Source organism: Hydractinia symbiolongicarpus, chromosome 6 (assembly GCF_029227915.1).
Source record: "Hydractinia symbiolongicarpus strain clone_291-10 chromosome 6, HSymV2.1, whole genome shotgun sequence".
Lineage (NCBI taxonomy): Eukaryota > Metazoa > Cnidaria > Hydrozoa > Anthoathecata > Hydractiniidae > Hydractinia > Hydractinia symbiolongicarpus.
The window spans coordinates 13234402-13258494 of record NC_079880.1 but is presented as its reverse complement, the minus strand read 5'-3'; the positions used below and the strand labels follow the sequence as shown (position 1 = coordinate 13258494).

The 24093-nt window shown below is 33.2% G+C and overlaps 2 protein-coding genes and 1 long non-coding RNA gene across 3 annotated transcripts in view; 1 reads left to right on the top strand and 2 right to left on the bottom strand.

Annotated features, from left to right (window-relative positions):
- The window catches only part of LOC130647074 (uncharacterized), an 87564-nt gene that overhangs the window by 19171 nt on the left and 44300 nt on the right, over nucleotides 1-24093 (top strand). The gene's annotated exons all lie outside the window — the stretch shown is intronic.
- LOC130648054 (uncharacterized) lies at nucleotides 894-1543 on the bottom strand. The gene is made up of 2 exons (XM_057454074.1): nucleotides 1407-1543; nucleotides 894-1341 (listed from the first exon to the last, which is right to left on the bottom strand). Exons 1-2 carry the CDS (start codon nucleotides 1541-1543, stop codon nucleotides 894-896), a joined length of 585 nt encoding a protein of 194 aa, XP_057310057.1.
- LOC130647078 (uncharacterized) lies at nucleotides 13548-14707 on the bottom strand. Its single transcript, XR_008982801.1, has 2 exons — nucleotides 14213-14707; nucleotides 13548-14096 (listed from the first exon to the last, which is right to left on the bottom strand). It is a non-coding gene; the product is annotated as an uncharacterized LOC130647078 (long non-coding RNA).

The window sequence follows — 24093 nt, the reverse complement described above, 5'->3', positions numbered from 1 at the left end:
GCAAAAATATATACTCGTAAAATTTATTGAAACTTTTTATTCGCGAAATCTGAAAAAATAATAGAAAAACTCAGATTAGGAAATGGCAAAATTAAAATCTCGCGAAAATACATCGCATGGTATAAGCGCGTGGGTCGTTATCAATTCTACATTTGGATTGCATTTTGTCCCAACGCATTTAGAGGCTGTTCGTACCGAAAAATTTTTATCAGCTAGCAACTTAATTTCTATCCAAATGTTGTAAATGATGTGGCGTTACGATATCTGTTGCTTGAAAATAAAAATTATGCTGAATCAGGATTTTTTACTGTTCGTTGAGACTTCTGTGCTTAATAAGTTTTTGCCTATAAAGAATCTGCAAAGTATACATTTGAGATCTTGGTGAAAACTGTTTATTCTCATGAAAATTTTTTTAATATAACTAAATTATCATCATAAAAAACTTCTCCCAAAGAGCTAATAATTTTCTTTTCTTGCATTTCAACAACCACTTAACCTAGATTTAATATTCAAGATGCCGAGTAAATGTTCATCTACACGGCTTATTATAAAAACTGATTACATATGGTCCTCTTGAGGCTGCTTTCCTGGCGCAACGACGGAACAAAGGAAAGAAAGACTCTTTCCGTTATTGCTGTTGAAGTCAGTATACTAATATAAGATCTCGCAGACATCGCCTTTAAACATTACACAAATTATTTTTATTCATTTATGTACTTAACAAATTAAAAGAAGTTGTTACACGGAATTTGTCACTCTAAATAAGCTACCGAAAATCATAACTTTAGTTGCAGACTAAAGATTTACCAGGTTAGCACAACTTGGTTCATAGTACTGCGTATCTCAAAAAAACAGCCCGACTTTTCGGATCCGATTCGCATTCGTAACGTGTTCTATACCCAGCTCGTAGGAATTGACTTCATTACACCCTTTTCCTCCAACTTTTTAATCCTGTCATAATCTATATAGGATTCAGTTAAATAACTGTGTTTTGCTAAAATAATTAATTGGCCACTATTCTTGATAATTCGAGAAATCTCTTCGAAACACTCAGTGCCAGGATATGACACAGCACCGAAGAATACGCCTGTGGCGCAAACAACATCATAGGTATCTGATGGAATGTCGAGAAGCCCCTCCACACCTCTACCTACGAACAATTTCTTCATCACGTTTTTTTCACGGGCCATGTCCAACAAATCCTGATTGCAATCAGCACCGTCAATATCCGTGAAACCGAATGTTTTTAAATTATCTGCCACTGGACCTGTCCCACATCCAAAATCTAATATCTTTATGTCTTTATTATCTTTATATAAGTCGTTGATCTTCTCAGCAAGCCTGTATGGAGCATACACTTCAGTAATACGTAAAACGGTATCGTAAATTTTAGAATTTTTGTATACAACTGCTGTTGCTTTTCGAATTCCATCTCTATATCTTCTTCTCCATGTTGTCGACTTTCAATAATTATATCCTGATATTCTCTGGACCATACTTCTTTAAGCGCCTCCTCGTTTTCATAATTTTCAACACGCTCCATTCTGAATTCGTTTCTTAACAAACTGCAAACTCCTTTTAATTGAAATCCTCCCTTATAATAATTTAGATTTACTAGTATTTGCATTGTTTAATTAATAATTACTTTCATACGTAGTGCCTTTTCGACCATGACGGTGTTATACATAATTTAGGAACCTAAAAAAATCAAAAGCTCTCTACACGCGAAGGAGTGTTGCAAGCAATGCAAATTTTGTTGTTATTAACGCGTAAATCGTTTTTTTCAATTACACTTAAATTATATGCATTCAGTTTCCAATAGCCTATAAAACGACGTGTTAAATAATAAGAAGAAATAAAATGGCTCACAAAGTTAAATATGAAATAGTATCGCTTAGTGTTTATAGCGAAGTTCAGAAAGTCTTTATAAAATAACGCCCTCTTTAACAATCCAATGCTTGCTGCAGACATTGCTAAATGACTATACATTATTACTGCTAAATTATTATGAGTATGAGAACAAAACACGTATGCCTGTAGACAAACTGTCCTTGGTCTGCTTATAAAGACATGGCAATTATTTGACGATATCTTCCTTACGCAACCTGACGGTGTGGGTATTGGTGGCCCAACTTACTTTGTGGTAGCTGAATATATATGAAAGCTCATGAGACTACAGCCTCAGCAACTGCAGATCACACTCCCAGAGTTTTGAAAAGACTTGTGGATGACGTCTTTTTAATAAAGTAGACTCTCGATATAACGAATACCTCGATTTAACGAACCAAAGTTCGTTCCCTTTGGATTCTGCCTTCAGAAATTGTTTTAAAATCTCTCCTTATAACGAACCACCAATATAACGAACCCTCGATTTAGCGAACCAAGTTTTCCGTCCCCTGAGCCAATAAAACTTCTATATAACGAACTCGAAGTATCAAATGCTACAAAGTACGACAAACAAAACCAAAACACACGCAATGTTTTCAACATTTTTACACCACGTAGACGGCACTTTACGTATATACAAAAGAAAAAGCAATTCCATGACATTCGACGCTCAAATCTAAACATCAAATCTAAAGTGTAAACAATACGCAAAAAATTATTCAAAGTTTTTAGGTGAAGAAAGCAAATTAAAACAGCCTCTGTGTTCTTAAATTTAAATCTTATGTACAGTGATAATTTCGAATTTTGTGAATTGGTCCTAATTTTTGTCTTACTGTTAAAAATGTTCTGATTCTTGTTTTGTTCATAACAAGTTAGATAGCTTTGTAAGCAATTTTTAATTATATATACTAAAGAACTCAAAAAAATTAAAAACCCAAAAATTTTGTTTCATTCATTTGTTTGAATTGTACTAATATCTACAATTTTTTTTTCCTACAAAATACAAAATGCAAACCCTCTCCGACTGCATGATTTAATCTTTTACAACAAAATGTCTAATATTAATTTGTCTACGCCGCGAAATGCACAAGAAACAGAAGATTTGTTTAAAAATTTGACGGAGGAGAATAAGGAGAAAATAGGAGCGACATTTTTGCAGATTAATTTATAGTAACGTTTTTTTTCTAACCTGTATCTCACGTTTTTTTAAGACGAAAAAAAGTCAGTAAAATAGCCTTGGGTATTTGAAAGAATGTTAACGCTACATTTAGACCTATAATTACTCAGATTCTACCTTTGTAAGGCCTTCATACCCGGCAATTAATTCATTAATTAATTTGTATACGCAACAGATGTTATTAGTGCGTTGTTATATTTTTAAATGTGTACCAATTATGTCGGGTTTTTTTTAGCCTCTTTACATAAGAATTTCTATAGAGAAATTTAGATGTCATAGGAACGTTATCACAGTACCAATAAGATTTTATTTTGTGAAATCTCTGCCGATCTAATACTGCGTTTCCCAACCTTGCCTTGCTTACCCAGTCGGAGCGCAGACCTCTGGTCCTCCTTTTATTTAGTTTGAAAATTACTGCTCTGAAACGACGAATATCTCGTCAAACAATTTATTATACATATTCTAATGTCTAATGTCCGAAACAAAGAAATCAATATAGAAAGGGTTGTGGAGCGTGGGAAATGGACCCTGTGTTTGCAAGCAAAAATTTATTGTGACTCTTATTTTGAAAGGATGCTGTAATACATGGCAAGACGAACGAGTATAAATGCCTTTCTTAACATGGAATTTTTGTGGTATATATATTTGTGGGTGCAAGATAATTATGTTTTTTAAGCCCTGTCCAGGATGTGAGCCTGGATCTCTCATTTTCATGAGTGTTATAACCAGTAGAACAACAGGGCTTAAATTTATATATAAAACTTTACAGGTGAATATTATAAACACTTAGTAATTTACAGCACAAATAGACTAGTTCATAAGCTGTTTTTAAGAAACACTGGTTTAAGCGTCTAAGTAACTGTGTTATCCGGCGTTGAAAACCTGGAGAAATGATTAATAAGAACTGTAAACCGTGCCACACATTAAGGTGGAGTGTTTAAGTACAGGTATGCAGCATGTCGTAAATCGAATAAGCAACATTAAGGTGTTTCGGGTGAATATATTTTTCAAAAAAAAACTTTCCTGCAACTTTGTCTGTAATAAAATACAGTTTACATGTTGTGCTCTTGTTATAGAAAACAGTCAGCAAACGTTTCTTATTTCTTTACAAAATGTTCCTGGTAAAACTTCAAGAATGAATTTTAATCCAGGGTGAGCGCTCAATACAGGTAAATAATACCGTACATCCATATAATTTTTTTAATCTTAATGATCCGTGAAGTTGTATATATGAAGAGATAACATACTTATAATTGTTAAACGTGATTATGGCTGTAGTATACAGCCGAAAGCTTGTTAAAGAATAAAATATGTCAAAAACAACCCTTTTTTTAAAATATAATACCCTTATAAAAAAAATTGCAGTGCAACTTCGGTTAAAATAAACACAAGATGTTAACACCAGGCAGGTATACAGAAAACGTACTCTCATGTTCATAAATAGATTATTTAATGTAGGCATTTTTTAGCTGCCAGCTTTTAAAAAATCAATTAATTTGTATTTTCTTTTAATATAAACTCATTTGCCGATGTTACGCAGTAATATTTGTAAGGTGACTATTTTGTTTTTACAGGGGACCTTATCACCAACACTGACGCTGAACGCCGCGAATTAAATTATGCTTGAGAGAGAGAGAGAGTTTTTTGCTTGCATAACAAAGGTCAATTGTTTGTAGTTTTATATTTCATTTTATTAAAGCGAACTTAATCAAATTTTTGCTGCCATACCTTAAACGTATTTAATTTCGCGATTTTTTTTCAAAAAATTTGCTAAATTAAATACTGCCAAATACTTAAATATCATTTCGAGATTTTAAAAGCGTAAAGGCTGAAATACACTATCATTTTTCAATGATCATTTTCCAATGATACATACCAATGACATTAAAAATGACAAATTTTGGCGCAAATACACTATCATTAAAAACTTGAGGGTGTTTTCTTTGCAACATGGACTCTGAAGAAGAAATAGCAGCTGCTGTTGTTGTGTATATGTTATCAAAAAAGAGAGCTAAACATAGGGAAAAAAGCAAAGAAATGTATGGGTGAAGCCGTATAGGCGAAATGAACTTGGCATCTACAATACTCTCATGTATGAACTGCGTGTAGAGGAAATTGCAAAAACGCGATTCTTAAGAATGCCGCCGAATATTTTTGATGAGCTCCTAAATCTCAAAGAAGTTGACATTAAGAAAAAAACAAAGCATTTGCGAGACCCAATTCCTGCTTAAGTCAAAGTAGCTGCAACTTTGAAGTTTTTCTCATGTGAAATAAATTACGCCGAATTACAGTATTTATTTTGCGTTCACAAAAGTACTTTGTCAGAGTTCATCGCTGAAGTTTGTGAAGCTATTTACATGCGATTAAAAGAAAAATACCTCAAGGTAAATATATATTTCGTTCAGTAATTTATCAAACAAACGTACTAAACTAGCAGTCACACATTAATACCCTGCACTTTGTGAGCCCTCACATTCTGGGTTGAGATCTGACAAACTTTCTCGACTCTGATAAGTGTTTTGATATATGTTCACTGGGTGTCGGTACATATTCTGTAAAATCGCAGTGTATTTATTTTAATCCTCACTAATTTCTCTAAAAAGAAAAACAGATCATAAAAACATGCATGTTTTTCTTTTCTCATCCAAACCATTCGAAATAACACAAACCTTCCATTCCTAGTCTGCCTTTGAATATCTCATAACTTTTTGCCTTCTCGTTTCTGTCCTTATAGAACGGGGATTTAACATCCCACAAACTGGGCTTGCTTCTCCAAATCTCAAAAAAATTTTCGGTCGCTTCTTGCGTCTTCATTCTCGGCTGAATTACTTGTTCAAATTTTTGTTTTTATCTATGTTTACGCCTAAACTACATCGCGTGCAACAAGCACGTGTGCGAAAACAATGGATTCGGTTTAAAACAATAGAAAAAAAATGTCATTGAAAAATTAAAAATTGAACATGTTCAACTTTTAATTTTTAAGGATCATTGGAAATGAGAGTGTGAAAAATGACATTTTTTTGTATACAGCCTTAAAAATCACGACATTCGAAAACTCTGCCGACAATCATGACGACAGTAGGAAGCATTTTCGACTTATTTGAAGCATAGTGAGGCTATTTGAACATCTTCGTTTGAGTAACATTTATTTCTACCATTTTTATCATGTAATGTTGATGTAGAAGTGTAAATTAATGAAAGAAATTGTTAAATAAATTTTCAGAAAGTAGAAGACTTGGTACGATTGGATAGATAATTGTAGATAAGAAACCTCAATTTAAATTTCTACGATCAGCAGCGAACTACGCATGTTCTCCATGTTTGATCAGCCATGTTGGAAATTATAACAGGTGAAATTAATACTTTTTGCTATCAATACCCAGACTAAATCAACATAAAAAGGGAGAAGTCCCCTATAAAATTTTTATAACAATTTAAAAGTCCCTAGGCAACCTCGTCCCAGGGCTCCTCTTTCTTGGCAATATGTGACTCAAGGTGCAGAGCACTTTTGTTCTGTACAAGTTATTAAAAACGCATATGTTTTTTTAGCAAGTTTTTTAGCAAGTTACAAAAAATTATTTAAATAAAACATTACAAAGAGAATTCCTAAGTTTCCTCCACATAATTGTGTCTCTCCGTCTTCCATGTTTTTGATTGAAGAATTTAAGTATTTAATTTTTGAACTATTTACTCTGGACCGCGCTCAATGATATGTTGGTTTACCTTTTCATCGCGGCGGCGAAGTTCAGGACATTTTCATCACACTGGATTTGAATTATTGTTATTGTTCATTTCACTGGATTAAAAATTCTCTACTATTTCCTCGTGTAAACGGAAAGCTGACGTTGTTGTACTTTGCTGATATAAAGATATTGTAGCTAGTGAACGCAGTCAAGTTTTTCATTTCTTCTCATTTTAATATTTGTACTTATATCCACAGAACACAACCAAATAACGTTTTGTACATTTTATATTAAATAAAAGAACATTATACGAATTTCCAATACAAAAACCGACAAAAATGTTTTCTAGTTACACATGTATCTTTCGTAGCGCTCAAGTTTCTATTCTTTGTTTTTCAAAAAAGAAGTTTTTTTGATGGAAGGACATGCCAATTATTATTAGGAGGTAAATGTAACTTTTTAAGGTGTAATGCTGATAATGCAGTTTCTAAAACAGCTTTGTCAAAACAACCACTTATCAGTAGCTTCTGCAACGCATTTATGACCTACCTAAATATGACCTACCTACATAATCATAAGAATGGTTTTTATTTATACAATATTAATACCCCCGTTTTACCGACTTATCACGACACGAACATTATTCGATCTTTCGATCACGCATTTCAATGGTCCTCCATCACGGAAAAAATTTAAACGTTACATAAAATTTGTTGGCATTTGTGCGCAAAAAAGCGCGTGCGGAGGAAAAATGTTGTTGAACTGCAAAATAAAAACAAATTGGCTTGTAAAGTAAGAAAATTTTTTACTGAAGCAAATGATAAAGTTTTTTGACGAAAAGAATGTTAAAAAAGGCGATGAAATATATTTTTTATTTCTTAAAAAAGAAAATATTTAACGTTGCTTTGAGTCAGTAAAAGACACCTCGTCACCTTGAATCATTATTAATTTCTTCCTTGTGAGACACAAGAGGTTCGAAGTCGTGTGGCTGTAGCTTTGTAAAGTCTTTTTCATGAAATTATCCGATTCTATATTTTCTAAGTAATAATCTTCGTCATTATTACAAGACATCTTATCAACGAACAAAGTCAACAGTGAGTAAACAAACTTTTAGAAGGTGTGCTGCTGAGCTCACGGACTTTCTGCACGATGTGACGTATTCTTATTGATTTGAACCTAGTTCTCTCAACTTTACGCGACCTTGCAAATTTATTTAAAATTGGAGATGTTTCTAGACCCGATTAAGGTATAAATAAAGATTTTTAACGATTGTAAAAGTTTTATTCTGACATATTTATGTATTGTCTTATCAAAATAACATTTTTTTTCAAATATTTTTTTTTTCACTGGAGTGCCCCTTTAATAATAAAAATAATTAAGAGGGAATGTTACAAATATAATTTGTTTGTGTGACACTTTAGAAAAGACAAAATAAAAATTGTTTTTTAAGTACAAAAAAATTGTTAAAGATATTATTAGTGTCAACAATCCCTATCTTTTGGAAGAACCAATAGGCACCGTTACGATTTACCATATACACGCCATGCTGCTTACGTTTATCTCTTTTACAGGCTGCTTACTTGTTGCTTGCTGACTATTTATCTGGAAAAACCAGGCTAGTATGCTTGGTTGTTAGGCTAGTACACCACTCAAAATGAAACGTTACTTTAATCACGATTTCTGTTGTATTAGTAGAAGATCATTTGATCTTCCACATATTTGGCCTTCATCTTAATTGATCTTCCACTTATCAGTATGCGTAAGTTACAGCAAAGGGTTTGTAATCAACTAAAATGACACGTACAGAATGTTATTGATGTCCCTATAAGGCAATGGTGTTGAAACACACCACAACATAGCAACTGCATTGTTGAATCACTTCCTAGGTGTGACAACAAAACAGTCAATTACCAGCACGCGAATAAATCTCGTACATTATGTCAATAGAAGCTAAAAAATATTTTTTTTGATGCTAGTTTATTTTAACTTCCTTCTTTCCTTTTCCTCCGTTATTTCTCTCATGTTGTTTTGGTCAGACTAGTAACGTTGTGGTAGAATGCGAAGAAGGTCGTCGGTTTAAGCACCTGTCAAATTTTGCCAGAAACTTTAAAAGTGTGAATCCATACTTTCTGATTATTGTTTGGCGTGATGATAAGATTTATATCTTGCAGGGCTTTTCTAGCTCTAGCGGAAACTCTAAACTCACTAGGGCACGCTTCGCAGGTTGTTCACTGATAAAAAGACCGCAGGGTAAATAAGTGTCTGCACAAAATGGCTGTACCGTGGCTTCATTTTGGGCAACGCCAAATTCAAAACGGCAAGCAAGAACATACGAAATAAGGATAAGGAAAATGTACAACGACGAATTCTCAGGGTTTTTAGTGACTACCTACTAGTACATAATAATATCATAAATAACAAACTTGTTCTTTCTACTTGGCTATGATAAGTTCCCTAAATGCTTATTAAGCGCTGGGGTGCTTACTTTAAAAGTCCTGTGTAAAGACACCTAAATTAAAACTCAGGCTCTGACATGACAAAAATTCAGTCAATTACTAATGCGTGATTATTTCACTGGAATTAATTTTCCTCGCAAAATTTTTGAATAATTGTATGCCCACGAAATTTATATAAGAAAATATCTTTAAAATTTCCATAGTCCAAATCTCTAAAAGCGAAACTATAAAGCTGTTTGCCTGACTAGAAATCCCCATTGTGAATTCATTTTTTTGGAGATTTTTCAACAATAAACTGGCTGTTTGTCACGAAAATTACCTAGAGCTAATTTTGTCAGTTTCTAAAAATAGGCAAAAATGTCGAAACTCGGAATTAAGTCCCTGCAAATCATTAGAAAATGATCTGCGACAATATGTTCTCAGGAAATGCTCGATTTTTGCCGATGAGCTCAACCGCCAAACATTAACATTTATTGGTATATTCCATGAACCAGAGGAATAAAACTTTGGTAAAAAACTCTTTTAAACTTGTTTGTGCTAAACAACTCTTGAAAATTTCTGTGCGTCATTTACGCACAAACCTTTAACTGCAGCTAGCTACACCACTTTTTCAATCACCTTGATCACAGAGTTCACAATTCTTACATCTTTGAGTGAGTAGAGCAAAATCTGATAAATCATATAGGTGGCTTAATCAGTTCGTTTGTCAACTTTACAATTACTTGCTAGTCTAGCTAGCTAACATAATACAAATTCCTGTATGTGTGGGAACATTAACAACGTAACAAGTTTATAGAAGTTACGATAGAATGGTAGATTGCCAAACAATAGATTAGTTGATCACCTAGTGTCCTTGACAAGAGGTTCGTATTTTAATTGGAAGCACCGGAGTTGCTGGAGAGACAATCGTATCTTACTTAACAATGCACGTTGACGATTTAATTCGTTTGTGTAAGAATATAAAGGATAAATAAAATTGTTTTAACTTCAAAAAAAATAATAGTTTATAATGTTTACGGAAATTTCTGCACCAATTTCTATGTTTCGGAAGAACCAATTGTCACCGTTACGATTTTACCACCATACACGCCATGTTGTTTACGTTTCTCTTTTTTCCAGGCTGTTGCTTACTTGTTTCTATATGGATAAACCAGGCTTAGATGGTTGGTTGTTAGGCTGGTACGCCACTCAAAATCAAAGGTTAATTTTGGTCACGTTTTCCGTTCTATTAAGACTAAGAATTTTCTCGGAAACTATAGTTGTTATAATAATCCGTATTCGTCACTTTTTATGTTCCCGTTTATTCAGAATTCATTAGCATTTATTTGATTTGACGAGTTCAACGGGACACTTAATAAGCACGAAATATATTTTAGAAAGATTTGATTAACGGAAAATGTCAACTAATATATATGATATTTTTATCACAGCGCCACTGCTCTTCTTTGTTATCTTCAATTACACTCATTTGGTATTTTAGTATTCGAGAGCACACGCCTTATCAGCATGTGTATGTTACAGCTGCCCGTATATATGGAACTAAAATTCAAACATACAGAATGTGTTTTTTTATTCCCATATATGGCAACCGGCTTGAAACATTGTTAAATCAAATCAAATCAAAACATTTAATGTTAAATCTGGTATATTATGTCAATGGAAATTAAAATTATTTTCTGTTGATATTATCCAATTTCCGCGCCCGAAGGCGTAGGAAATTCTTTAAAACGGTCGTTTTTTCTTTCGGAGCATTTTTTGAGAAGAAATCGACCCTGGGATTTCACGTTCCTCTGAAAGAAGGATAGTATTGGTATAACTGACTAACTAAAGGCTGAAATACACTATCATTTTTCAATGATCATTTTCCAATTATCATTGAAAAACGACAGTGTATACAGGAAAAATGTCATTTTTTACACTCTCATTTCCAATGATCCTTAAAAATTAAAAGTTGAACATGTTTAAAGGATGAAATACACTATCATTTTTCAATGATCATTTTCCAATTATCATCGAAAAATGACAGTGTATACAGAAAAAAATGTCATTTTTTACACTCTCATTTCAAATGATCCTTAAAAATTAAAAGTTGAACATGTTTAAAGGATGAAATACACTATCATTTTTCAATGATCATTTTCCAATTATCATCGAAAAATGACAGTGTATACAGAAAAAAATGTCATTTTTTACACTCTCATTTCAAATGATCGTTAAAAATTAAAAGTTGAACATGTTCAACTTTTAATTTTTCAATGACATTTTTTTTCTATTGTTTAAATCGAATCCATTGTTTTCGCACACGTGTTTGTTGCACGCGATGTAGTTTAGGCGTAAACATAGTTAAAAAGAGAAGCCTGTCCCCAAAAAACGAAAAGTTTTCCCGAAATCTTCAGAAGATCACAAGTTGAAGCACGCGATATCAGTTCTGGAAGAAAAACGCGGGAAAACACTGAGTGCGGAAGAACTCTACGGTCGCACTCTTGGAGAGAGTGTAAAAGCCATTCCAGGCAGAATGCAAAAAGGATACCTTAAAGTGAAAATACAGGAGCTCCTTTTTCAAGCTCAGATGGGATTACTCGCCGTACCTTCTTTCAGAACACCGCCCGTTCAATCTCCGATCCCAAGGAATTCTTCATCACATGCCACACAGAGGTACCCACCCTTTGTGTCTCCGCCGTTATCGCCTGTTTTACAGAATATGTACCGACACCCAGTTAACATATTTCAAAACACTTATCAGAGTCGAGAAAGTTTGTCAGATCTCAATCCAGAAAGTGAGAGCTCACAAAGTGCAGGGTATTAATGTGTGACTGCTAGTTTAGTACGTTTGTTAAATTACTGAACGAAATATATATTTACCTTGAGGTATTTTTCTTTTAATCGCATGTAAATAGCTTCGCAAACTTCAGGGATGAACTGTGACAAAGTACTTTTGTGAACGCGAAATGAATACTGTAATTTATCCCACATGTTAAGAACTTCAAAGTTGCGGCTACTTTGACTTTAGCAGGAATTGGGTCTCGCAAATGCGTTGTTTTTTTCTCAATGTCAACTTCTATGAGATTTAGGAGCTCATCAAAAATATTCGGCGGCATTCTTAAAAATCGCGTACACTCTGCAATTTCCTCTACACGCAGTTCATACATGAGAGTATTGTAGATGCCAAGTTCATTTCGCCCATTTAACCACGGCTTCACCCATACATTTCTTTGCTTTCTTTTCCTACGTTTGGCTCTCTTTTTTGATAAAATATACACAACAACAGCAGCTGCTATTTCTTCGTCAGAGACCATGTTGCAAAGAAAAACATAAAAGTGTATTCGCGCCAAAATTTGTCATTTTTAACGTCATTGGAATGTATCATTAAAAATGGTCATTGAAAAATGATAGTGTATTTCAGCCTTAACAAACCCTGTCCCAAATGGTCAATTGCAACGTCACAGATTTAAACTTCGTACCCAAGCTCCCTAAGTACTGGGAAGTCATCTAAATGACGTTTCAGGCCAAAATTGGTATTTGTTTTCGACAAAATTTGTCACAGTTAACAAAAAAAGTATGCTGAACTTAATGGTGTCATCATAATTTTGACTTTTGTCACCTAAATGTCATTTTAGGCCAAAATTGGTCCAAAAATTAAAACTACTTTATTTTCAACAAAAATTAGCAAAGTTAAGAAAAAAAGTATGCAGAACATAATGGTGACATCAAAATTTTGATTTTTGTCACCTAAATGCCGTTTAAGACCATAAACGTTTCAATCGCAAGACTTTCAACCATGAATTATAGGCTGTATTTTTTGTTAGCAATTTCTTTTAAAATGTGAGTTTATAATGTCACTTGTGTGCTTTAACTTCAGAGCTTCATGCAACAAACTCCTTCGAATGTTTGGCACGATAACACAACGAATTAGCAGGTTGTCATCAAATTTTTTGGTAGCGAGCGGAAATTCTTAGAGCCCCCAGGGCTTCTTGTTTAATGTTAAATTGGCAGTAGTTAACTTATTTAATTGAGCATGTTTCAATAGCTGCCCCAGTCGAATTTTGACTTCCTTCTTTCCTTTTTCTCTGTTGTTGTTGCACTTCATTGAATTATTTTAATGTTGTTTTGGTCAGACGGGTAACCCTGTGGTATAATGTGAAAAAGGCGGTTTGTTCAAGCACCAGTCCAGTTTTCACGTTTAACTGAGAAAGAAAGTTTTATTGAAACATTGGAAAATTGACTCGCTTGTGATTATTGTCAATATTGCGCTTATAAGCCAGATAGCTCATCACTCAGCTTTTAAAATGACAAAAAAACATTCAATTACCATTGAGCGATTAGATCTCAAATATTATGCCGATGGAAACTGAAATAATTATCTTTCCAAAATGCGTAATGCGAACTGATAGTATTTAACTTGGTTTCTATTGATAAAACTAAAATATCTGACAGTACTATAACTATAACTTCCTACTTTCCCTTTGCGCAGCTGTTGTGGTATTCTAAGCAATGAATAATATTACACATTTTGATGACCTTACATTACATTTGTGTAATACAGAAGCAAAGTTAAAAATATAAAACACATTTTCTTATCAAAATACATTGATGTTTTCATTACAGCAATTTCACAAGTCTTCCATACTTTAATTTTCAGCCAGAACACACTCTTCGAACGTGCCATTTGCAAATGGTACGACATCCCCACCAACTGCAATATCTTCGGCACCTTCTAAATCGTTTATATCCGCATGGTTTACGGCCACTCGCAACTCGAAAACTACTTCTACGCGAGGTCCTTCTTTGCAAGCTCGTTCTTCTCCTACTTGCGTCGCCGTATTTCACTTGTGATATTGATATCAACACCAGACAAAACATGATGACCAACAAAAGGTTCCTCATATTTTAAATCTAAATGAAACCTTCTTTTGTTCATATGTGGACACAGGTATGATCATCTGTGGACGCAATTCTCATATGTTTAAAACAGACGGCATAAAAATATATATCTATATATAATTAATTACCTGTTGATGTTATTCAATATTCTTCTCAAAGAAAGCTAAATTAAAACAATGAAGCATTGACTCACTTGCCAATATTGTCAATATTTTGTATACAGGCCAGATAGCTCATTACTCTGAAAACTAAACTCTGGTTTTAACATGACAAAAACACAGTTAATTACTAATGCGTGATTAAATCTCAAATGTTATACCAATGGAAACTAAAATAATTGTCTTTAAAAATCATTTAATGTTAAGATTATAGTATTTAACTTGGTTTCTATTGATAATACTAAAATATTTGATAGTACTATAACTATAACTTCCTACTTTTCCTTTGCGCAGCTGTTGTGGTATTCAAAGCAATGAATAACATTAGACATTTTGATGACCTTACATTACATTTGCGTAATAGAAAAACACAGTTAAAAATATAAAATATATTTCCTAATGGCAAATCAAGATCTACCATTGATATTTTCACTACAGCAACTTCACAAGTCTTCCATACTTTAATTTTCAGCCAGAGCACACTCTTTGGACGTGCCATTTACAAATGTTACGACATCCCCACCAACCGCAACATCTTCAGCACCTTCTAAAATCGTTTATATCCGCATCGTTTACGGTACTCGTAACTCGAAATTTTTTTCTGCATGAGCTCCTTCTTCGGAAGATCCCTCTTCTCCAACTTCCATCACTGCATTTGAGCTGTGATATTAATATCAACACCAACCATAGGTTCTTCGTCTTTTAAATTAGCATTTTGCATGTTTGAAACAGATGGCATAAAAATATATACCTACCTTTTTTTACAATATTTGCAGTTTGATGTATAGTGGAACTATCAATGCTGACTAAGCAATAGTACTTTTAATTATTGCTTTGGTAAAATGACTATGGCAAAACACTTATCATACACGGAAACACGAAACAAGGGGAATGACACGAGAGCGGCAGCCATTGTTTTAAAGTATGGAACCTACGCAAAGAGAAAGAGAAAGCACGCATCAACTTTACACATGAAATGATATTCATTTTTTAATAGTAGTAAGAAATGCTATTTTGTCTTGCTCGTGCAATGACAAGATTGACGATAAAAGAATCTATATGCCTTTGCGACCAAACATATAAAAAAATTAGATCGTCCTTACTCAATAAATTCGCAAAACTTATTTCAGTACAGAAACACAAAACTTAAGCAGACCCAAAAGAAATATTTCTTTGAAATAAATATATTTTATTAACTTTCGAAACAGCTTAGTCTCACGTTTAATTCATTAACAAGACGGCAATTAAATAGTTTTTCTCTGTAATACAGATGCACACTTAGTAAGTAAGAACTAAAATCAGTATGTAGATGTTTAAGACAAATTTTCTTTCCTGTATGTCCTCTTTGCGTAACTCGTTGCGTCCCAATTTGGTAAATTTTCATTAATCGCATCATAAAAATTTGTTTGGTTGACAAAAGCCTACTTAACTTCTCGCATAAAAATACCTCGCATTGAACTAGGCTCACACAGGAATGTATTAATATGAGCAGGGAATAATATTGTAATCAAAGGCTGTATTGTTTTCATTCACTGTCTTTATATATTTGGCACGGTACGACTGCACGGGAGCCTGCTGGAAGAAGGAAGGCAGAAACGCATGGGAAAAAAATATTTTTGTAGCTGATAGAATAGTTTAACAAATGACATTATAAATGGTACTATTAAAAAAGTTATAATAATTGGCATTAGATAAGGTGGAATATAACGCAAAAGGAAATAATACCGTTAGGATTAGAAGCACATGTATCAAACTGAATAAAATATAAACAAAACAGGGTAAATACTCGTAGCTACCCAGCTACTTGGCAAGGCTCTGCCGCCTCGCGAATATTCCAATCAGTAGATTTTTGTCCCTGCGTTGCAAATTAGGGTATTGTTATTTCGCGCATAGTTTTGACCATCGTACTATTAAGTTAAACTAATTGGCATTAGATATGGTTAGGGAAAACGGCAAAAAAAGTGCTAAAATCAGTATGTAGATGTTTAAGACAAATGTCTTTCTTGTTTGATCTCTATAGCAAAAATGTTGCTTTACGATCTGCAAGAAATATTTAGTACATGTAGCTGTTTTCAAATATGCCGAAAAGTACAAAACTTATGAAAACGGTTAGGTTTAATTCACGCATTCTGGATAAACAGGAAATATGATCAACAGGTCAACCAAAGATTAAAAAAAATATTTAAATTAGTTGCATTAATCGTAAATTAGTTGTGACAAGTTACAACCTTGGTAGTTGGTTTTTTTAAGGATGCATTACCGTTTTCACAGTTTCCTTACTTTGATAACTTATTTAGTCATACTGCAAAGCAAAGTAAGAGTGCAAAACTTTGCTTTGCTATTTCTTACTTAATGAACAAACACACGATAAATAAAAGTAATATATTAGGGAGTTTTTTATTAAAGTACATATGGCCACGGAGAGGCAAATAATTAAGGCATAAATATAAAAAATGGCGGCGTGTTGGCGATAGTGAAAGCTGGGTTAATAAACAAGACATTTTTTTCAAAAGAGAAAGTAAAAAAGTTCTTATTCTAAGTTTTGCACAAGACGCAAGCATATTGTCTTTGCAATGCTATTTAGGTTTGGTTATGATATTTATTCGTAGTTTTGTTGCAGAAAAAGAAGTCTAGCCAAAAAGTTCAAAGTTATAATGTTTATGTTATGAAATACAGAAAGTCATTTATAAAGTTGTGCCTAGTTTCGACTTATAAGTTTTATGTACTTTCACCAAGTTATTATGTTTCGTTTTAAAAAAATGACATTCATTGACTTGTGTCCCAAAATTTCTGTTTATCGTCCTTGTTTTTACGAGAGATTCTTGTTTCGTATGCTCACAAAACAACAAACTATAAGTTGAATAATCACAAGGAAACGTTTTTTAGCTTTCCGTTCCTTAGATGGTTGTTGAATTGATTTGACTTTACTTCCGTGTTAGGTAAGTTTTGAGGTAAGCATGACTGATAAAGGTGCTAAGATTCCTTGTCTATTTATTAACTTATGACTTTACTAGCTGCAAATAAAAAAGACAGCGATTTATTCAGTGTGTATGAAGTGAGATCCTCCTAATATAGATTTTAAAGACTTTTGAAAAAAAGCGGAACCTACAAGCATAACGGACGGTGAAAACTTAATCGTCCGTTTTAAGATATCTGATTGAAAAGATGTGAACAATTTTACATGCAATGAACGTGCAATTATCTTGAATGTTGTACTGGTTTTAGCTGTTTTAAGGCTCGTTACCACTCCTGCTCTTCCTTTCTCCGCCCTCCCCTGCCACTCCTTTTTCGAGTGTATTTTCCTACGGCGCAAAAACTTAAAACCATTCCTATATATATATTTCTATATATTTCAGACGTTGCTTTGCATTCTTAAATTCTTTATCATAACATCCACACAACTGTGATTTATTATTTTTGTTATTAAAGAACAATTCAGATTCTAAGTACAAATATTTGTATTACTTATCAAAATAATTTCTTTCATCAATTTTTTGAATACAAACTCGTTCTTAATTGTAAGCATCGTTAAGTGCTTCGACAAAGAAAAAAAAGTTGTTGTTTTTATTCTTGTTGCCAAAGTTGACGATTTTAGAGAAATTGCAAAAAGAAAAAAATAGAATCTGTGGAAAAACTTTGGTTGTATTACTAAACTAGAACTAAGAAGATTTTCCAGTCCTCTTCTTTCAGTATCGTTATCTGTAATATTTAGCTTTCGATAAGGAAAGGACGTTACAAGACACATCTAAAAATGCAAGGGAAAGAGGCAGATAACAAAGAAGTCAGTAGTTGTTCGTAGTCATACTAATAAAAGTAATTTGCAGCAATTAGTTGTTTCCCCCGGAAAATCAATGCATCCTTGCCTGGCTTCTAGCTTGAAATAATGAAATTTACTTGGGTAGGGGTTTACGCTTGTAGGTGCGATACGGCGTTCTCGATTTGTGGTTTTTTAATTGACTTAGAGACAGACAGACAGCAAGAATAATATTTAGAGATGTTATGTTCCTAATCATTAATATTTTCCTTTAAATGTCTTTAGACGTTTCTTTAGTTAAAGTTAAAAATGAATATGTTAAGAATTTCACTTCTGCTCGTGTTATTTACTTTTGCATACGCAGGTAAGTTTTTATTTACTGCTTTTGTAGCCATCAAAATATATTGACTAGTCATTCTCACAAAGTGCACAAATATTTTTGTTTCTGCTTGCATTAAGGATCAAAACTTTTAAAAGTATTTTACCGGTGAAAAGTTACTTTCCATCACTTTCTTGAAGCCAGCCATCCTCAATTACTTTACGACAATTTTTTCATTGATATTCCATGCTCAAGTTTTCATTTTACGCAGTGCATGTGGAGTTGTCAATTAGAGTGTTATGGCTCCTTCTCTTAAAACTTTGGAAAAGTATAGACATGCAGCAGGATAACGCTAGCATTGCAGCTGAATGATTCAACTAGCTGTTGTTAGATATGTGTAAGACTTATCAGTTAAGAAAAAATACTTTCTTCTCAGCACCACGTGATAAAGTTTTGCAAGATAACTATCAAGAAGTTGTAGACGAGTTGTTTAACCACAAGTTGATCGACAATTCGGGTTGGTGAATCTTTTATATTAAGAGTTTGTAAGGAGACCATGACTTACTTTTTCTTTGTGAGAAAGTCTGCAGAAAAATAAAGAGGTTTATTGCTCTTCTACGTTTTTTGTGAGTCATTTAAAATTTAGCAGAAAGAATACACCAGAAATCTCTTTAATTTGCACGCCATGTTAGGATAGCGAGGACAACATTTATATGGACGCAAGTAACTGTAGTATTCAGCTACAAGAAAAATAGGATTGTTTAGAAAAAAAGTAACAAAATATGCGGAAAACTATTTTCAATTAATTTACATTTCTATCATTAAGAAAAGTTATGAATAATTTACTAAACAAAAAAGAAATGAAATTAATTTCCAATTTTATTGTTACATGCTCCGTTGGAGCAAAATTCTTGAAATACATCTATCAATATTTATAGGCTATGGACATGAAGTAAAAGATCCAGATGTTCGTGACTTACGTGATCTTAACGAGTGGCTTGGTGATAACGGCCAAAGATAATGAAGAACTGTAAGTATCTCCTTTTGGCAGTTGCCACGCATTTAAATGTTATAATTGAGACTTGCTTCAAGGTGGGAGGTGTTGTTGTTGTTGTTGTTTGTTGCAGTCTATTAATAACTGCAGCGAATATTGAACTTTTTTTCTTCTTTAGATACAAAGACCAAGGATGTAGCACTTTAAGTTTTCTGCTTATTTTAATGAAAGTTATCATTAAAGTAAATTATATCAGTTTCAAATATTTCTTTTGCTATTTTTTACATATGCTTTGCAGACAAGAACTGCATTTAATGCAAAATATACCAAAGGTATAATTTGCTTAACGACAATATTTTTGGATACCGTTGCTTGCTAAACATTACTTTTATATTTTCTTTGAAAAGTTAAGCAAACCTCGCTTTCTAAAAGATTGCTCCAATATTAAGCAAAATCTTGCTACGGTTCTTTTATTTCGGTGCATTTTATCCTTGAAATATAATGCCCATTACCTAGTTGATAGGTTCATATAATAGATAAATCCGGGAAAAATTTAGGATGTTAAATGTCCGTGTAGTGAGTCGGTAAGAATAGGACGGCCAAAAAGCGTAATAGAAAGCAAACCCTTTAAAAGAATACGATTTTAATCAATTTATTGCTTCAATCTACGTCCTTAAAACAGTTAATTACTTTAATTGCTGTGATCTGATTGGTTGATTTTGATCCTTTAACTTTTTCCTCAACTTCTATATAGCTAAAGATGATAATGATCATTGTCCGGCAATGGCAGCGCGGATCCTCGAATACTCCTTTTTGCAAATTAAGCGTCATTCCCATGGTCAGGAGTTGAAAGTGAGGCCATTCCTGTATAATTTTCTGGCAAACTGAACTTTCATGGCGACATGTAAGGCAGGTTATCCCTTAAAACATTATCGTAGGCTGTCATGCACTTTTTGTGATTAGTATGAACTGTGATACAAAAATCTCAAGGGCATTTTATACTGATGAAGTGCATTTTCAAGTTGATGACAAAGTTATACAAGGTATGTAACCAACTTTAGCTAGCTAACCATACCAGACAGAAAGCTTGTGATAAAACACTGAACCATCACTGATACTTATAAGTTTTTCTACAGTTAGATTATTCAATTATACAGCTGGAAGAATGCGACATTGCAGATCCTTATGTTCACATAGACCTGATAAACTTCCCGAGTATAAACGTGAACATTTAATTGGTTGGCTGGTTGAACATTTAATTGAATGAGTCTCTCAAATCACTTGAATCAATGAAACTTCTTAGGACAAGGTATGTAGTTTTAAATAGTTTTTTTATATAGAGGGGTTTTTATTTGATAATCTGTCATTTTGTTAATGTAATTTCTACTATTTTTAGAGTTCTCAGATATTTTGATAATGGAACAGACCACATTTTATTGACCAATAATGGGGTTTAAATGGAAGAAGCTAAAAGCTTCAAAAAGAATTTAGTAGTTCCAGTTAAAAAGGCGCCAATTCCTCTTAATGATGTACCTGATATTTTAAAACATAAACTTGTTGAAATTAAACAGCTTGATTGCTTGGTCAAAATGTCTCATACACATGCCAGTTTTTACATCTGAACATACAAAAAAAATTTATGAGAAGGTTAACAAAACTCTCAGTAAAAACACAACCCTAGTTAAAAAGCATTTTGAACGTAAAAAGCAGCTTTTAGAAAAACAATACCTGGATATTAACTCCATCCATGTTAAACAAACTGATAATTTATTTTACATCAAAGGTGTTTGTGCTGCAAGTTTAAAGAAAATTGATCGGTGGGTTACAATTGGTCCTAATATAGAACCATGCATATATTTTGCATATTGTCAATGCGTTGGAGGAAAGCCTTGTACATGCTCACATGTATTTGCTCTTTTAAAACTTATGGCTAAATGGGTGTTAGAAAATCTAAAGGAGATTCCTACACCTGTTGCATGTACTTCACAACAGCGTTTGTGGTCTGTTCCACAAAGTCGAGACAGGGTTGTTAAAATCCCAATTTTATCAATAAATATTAAGTCACCAGAATCGCGGAAAAGGAAAGATGATGATGATACAGACAGTAATAAAAAGACAAAAAACCAATCAACAGTATTAAAAGCACCCTCTACGTGTCACGCTCAATTTCAAACCGCACATTAAAATCTGACCACTTACCCCAGATGTTACTTCCTTTGCAAAATGAGAGTGTAGCCATACCAGCTCTAGCTGTTGTTGACAGAATTGACAAATCTAAAATTCTGACATCTTTTGGTGAAATGTCACTTGGTTCATTATTATCTCATCACTGTCCACTTGTGCCTTCAGACTTTAGAGTATACTGCACGGTTGACACTTCTGCAAACACCAATTCTGAATTTAATATTTACCCACCATTTACGTTAAGAAAGAGTGAATCAAGAATGATTGAATTTATGGGGAACTTATCTTCAGACAAAAAAGAATTTGTTAAACAGTTATTTATAAACCAAACTGATGCAGAACATATACAACAACAGTACAACAGGAAATTGATTCTGCCTGGTTTGAATACCGGAAATATAGACTCACAGCTTTTGTAAAGGATCAAATAAAACTCAAAAACCGTAAGTCGGACAAAGCATTTCACACTTTGGCTAAAACCTCGTACCTTCAAAACAAACAAAAAACAAAATTTTACAACACAAGTTAAACTTTGGAAAAAGCTATGAGGCAATAGCACTAAATAAATATGAGCAGTATATGAAATCACAAAATCACAACATACAAATTGAACAGGTTGGTTTAGTTATTGATTACGCAAACTACGTTCTTGGTGCTACTCCGGATGGTAAAGTAATCGACCATACAGAAGACAATCCTTATGGTCTTCTAGAAATTAAATGCTAAGAGGAATACAAGGACAATGTTTATATTTGTTTCATATCTAAAACATCTTGCTTAGAACTTGTAGCAAACCAGAACACAAAAATCATTTCTATTACGACCAGGTACAGATGCAGCTTGAATTAACCATGCAAAGTTGGTGCGATTTTATTTTGTATACCAAGAAAGGAATTGTAATCGACAGAAATCGATAGGATGAACAACACTGGTTTAAGTTACGGGAAAATTTACTTCATTTTTACTTCAATTTTTTACTCACGGAAATTTATCAGAAACATATTTCAACACATGTACAAACATAAATTTTGTTAAAATGTGCATGTAAATATTGCTTCTATATAAAATAAAAATGTTTTGTTTTATTCAGTCTCTTTCCTTATTGCAATAATTGAGTCTGGAAAATTTGCCAGCATAGCACATACAGAAATGACTTGATTTTACGAGCCCATCATTGTTATTGGAAATACTTTACTAAAAATATGATGCCACTTAAGTCGTTGAATCATACGCTCCACATGAATCCTCTCACTTGCAGTATTTCAACTTTAAATTCTACACCATCAATAATGCATTTAACATTTGGGAATTTTTCTTTTATTGAACTAGGCATATTTGCTTTCACTTGATTCATAGATGGTCACATGGGTATGCTTCCAAATTGAATAAATAAGGAATTAATCCAGGTTGTCACTGTGGTGCCAACAGTAGGTTCTTTCACTTCAAACAAAAATGCTAGGTGAGAAACACTGCCTTATTAGTCTTATTAGTGTTAATAGATAACAAAAAAGAGGAGGCAAGGAACGTTTTCTCCCTCTTCCAGTCTCTTTGTTGTCTTGATTCCGGTACAAAAAACATTTTTTCCATTGACACCTGGATCAATCAATTCGAATACAGTGTATAAACGATTTAATGTTGGAAATCCAGTATAATGAGAGGAGTTAAGATCACATGATTTTATGTGAGCAACTATGGGAATCTCTGTTGTACTTATTTTAAATGTTAAAATTTTATTCACTTCTTGTTATTCTTTTTAGCAACCTTTCAAGGTTATCAACTTCGCTTTTTAATAATTTAGTTTCCCCAGCTAGTATGTTTGCAGATCGCTCCTCGTTTACTACATCGTCACTCTCCACATCCTCTTTACAAATAGAAATACTTTCGTGTTTTTCGTTAAGACAGCAGGTGTTTTCACTTTTTTTCTTGGGGAAAGTCTATACAAAGATTTTATTGTGACAATGTGTTTAGTGAAGTTGTTCAATTGCTGAAGAATTGGCTTTGCATCGCTTATTAAACGTGTCTTTACGCCACCTGGAGGTCTGTTTAAACATCTTTCCTCAAAATGCTTTTCAGAAACTTTAGTATGTTTTGTTACTCTAAAACCGTCGTTATTATTTCTCCTTTTTATCAAATTACGCCATTGATTTCCTTCAGCATTATTTTTAATAGGAAATGAAAAAAAATTGATACTAGTACGAATTCTCTCTCTATAAATAATATTCCCTGGAAAAACAATGCATTGATGCACACTGTTTACCCTGACTTTGAACCTGTTTGGCCATGTTTGTTTACATTGATACAAAAGTAGCCTTGCTTTCATTTATCGTGCTTATTGATTAATTTATTTGCGAAAAGGAGTGTCTGCTTTTAAATGGCCAGGTTGATGACGTCATCAATAAATCTTTAAACCTTAATATCTCTGCAACTTTCAAGATCTATACGATGAAGGCAACGGGTATACGAATTTTTTTTAAAAAAATTGTAATTTGGAGGGAAAATTTTTTAAATGTATATATCTCCTTATCTGTTCGTTAAATGAACATGATCATATACATCATTTTGATCAAGCGTCATGTTTCTACGCGATGAACCCGTGAAAA

Coding starts and splice junctions, on each gene's coding strand:
- LOC130648054 (XM_057454074.1), bottom strand. CDS start 1,543: ATGGAGCGTGTTGAAAATTATGAAAACGAGGAGGCGCTTAAAGAAGTA. Junction 1,342..1,406: donor TTCGAAAAGCAACAGCAGTT/GTATACAAAAAT, acceptor TGCTCCATACAG/GCTTGCTGAGAAGATCAACG.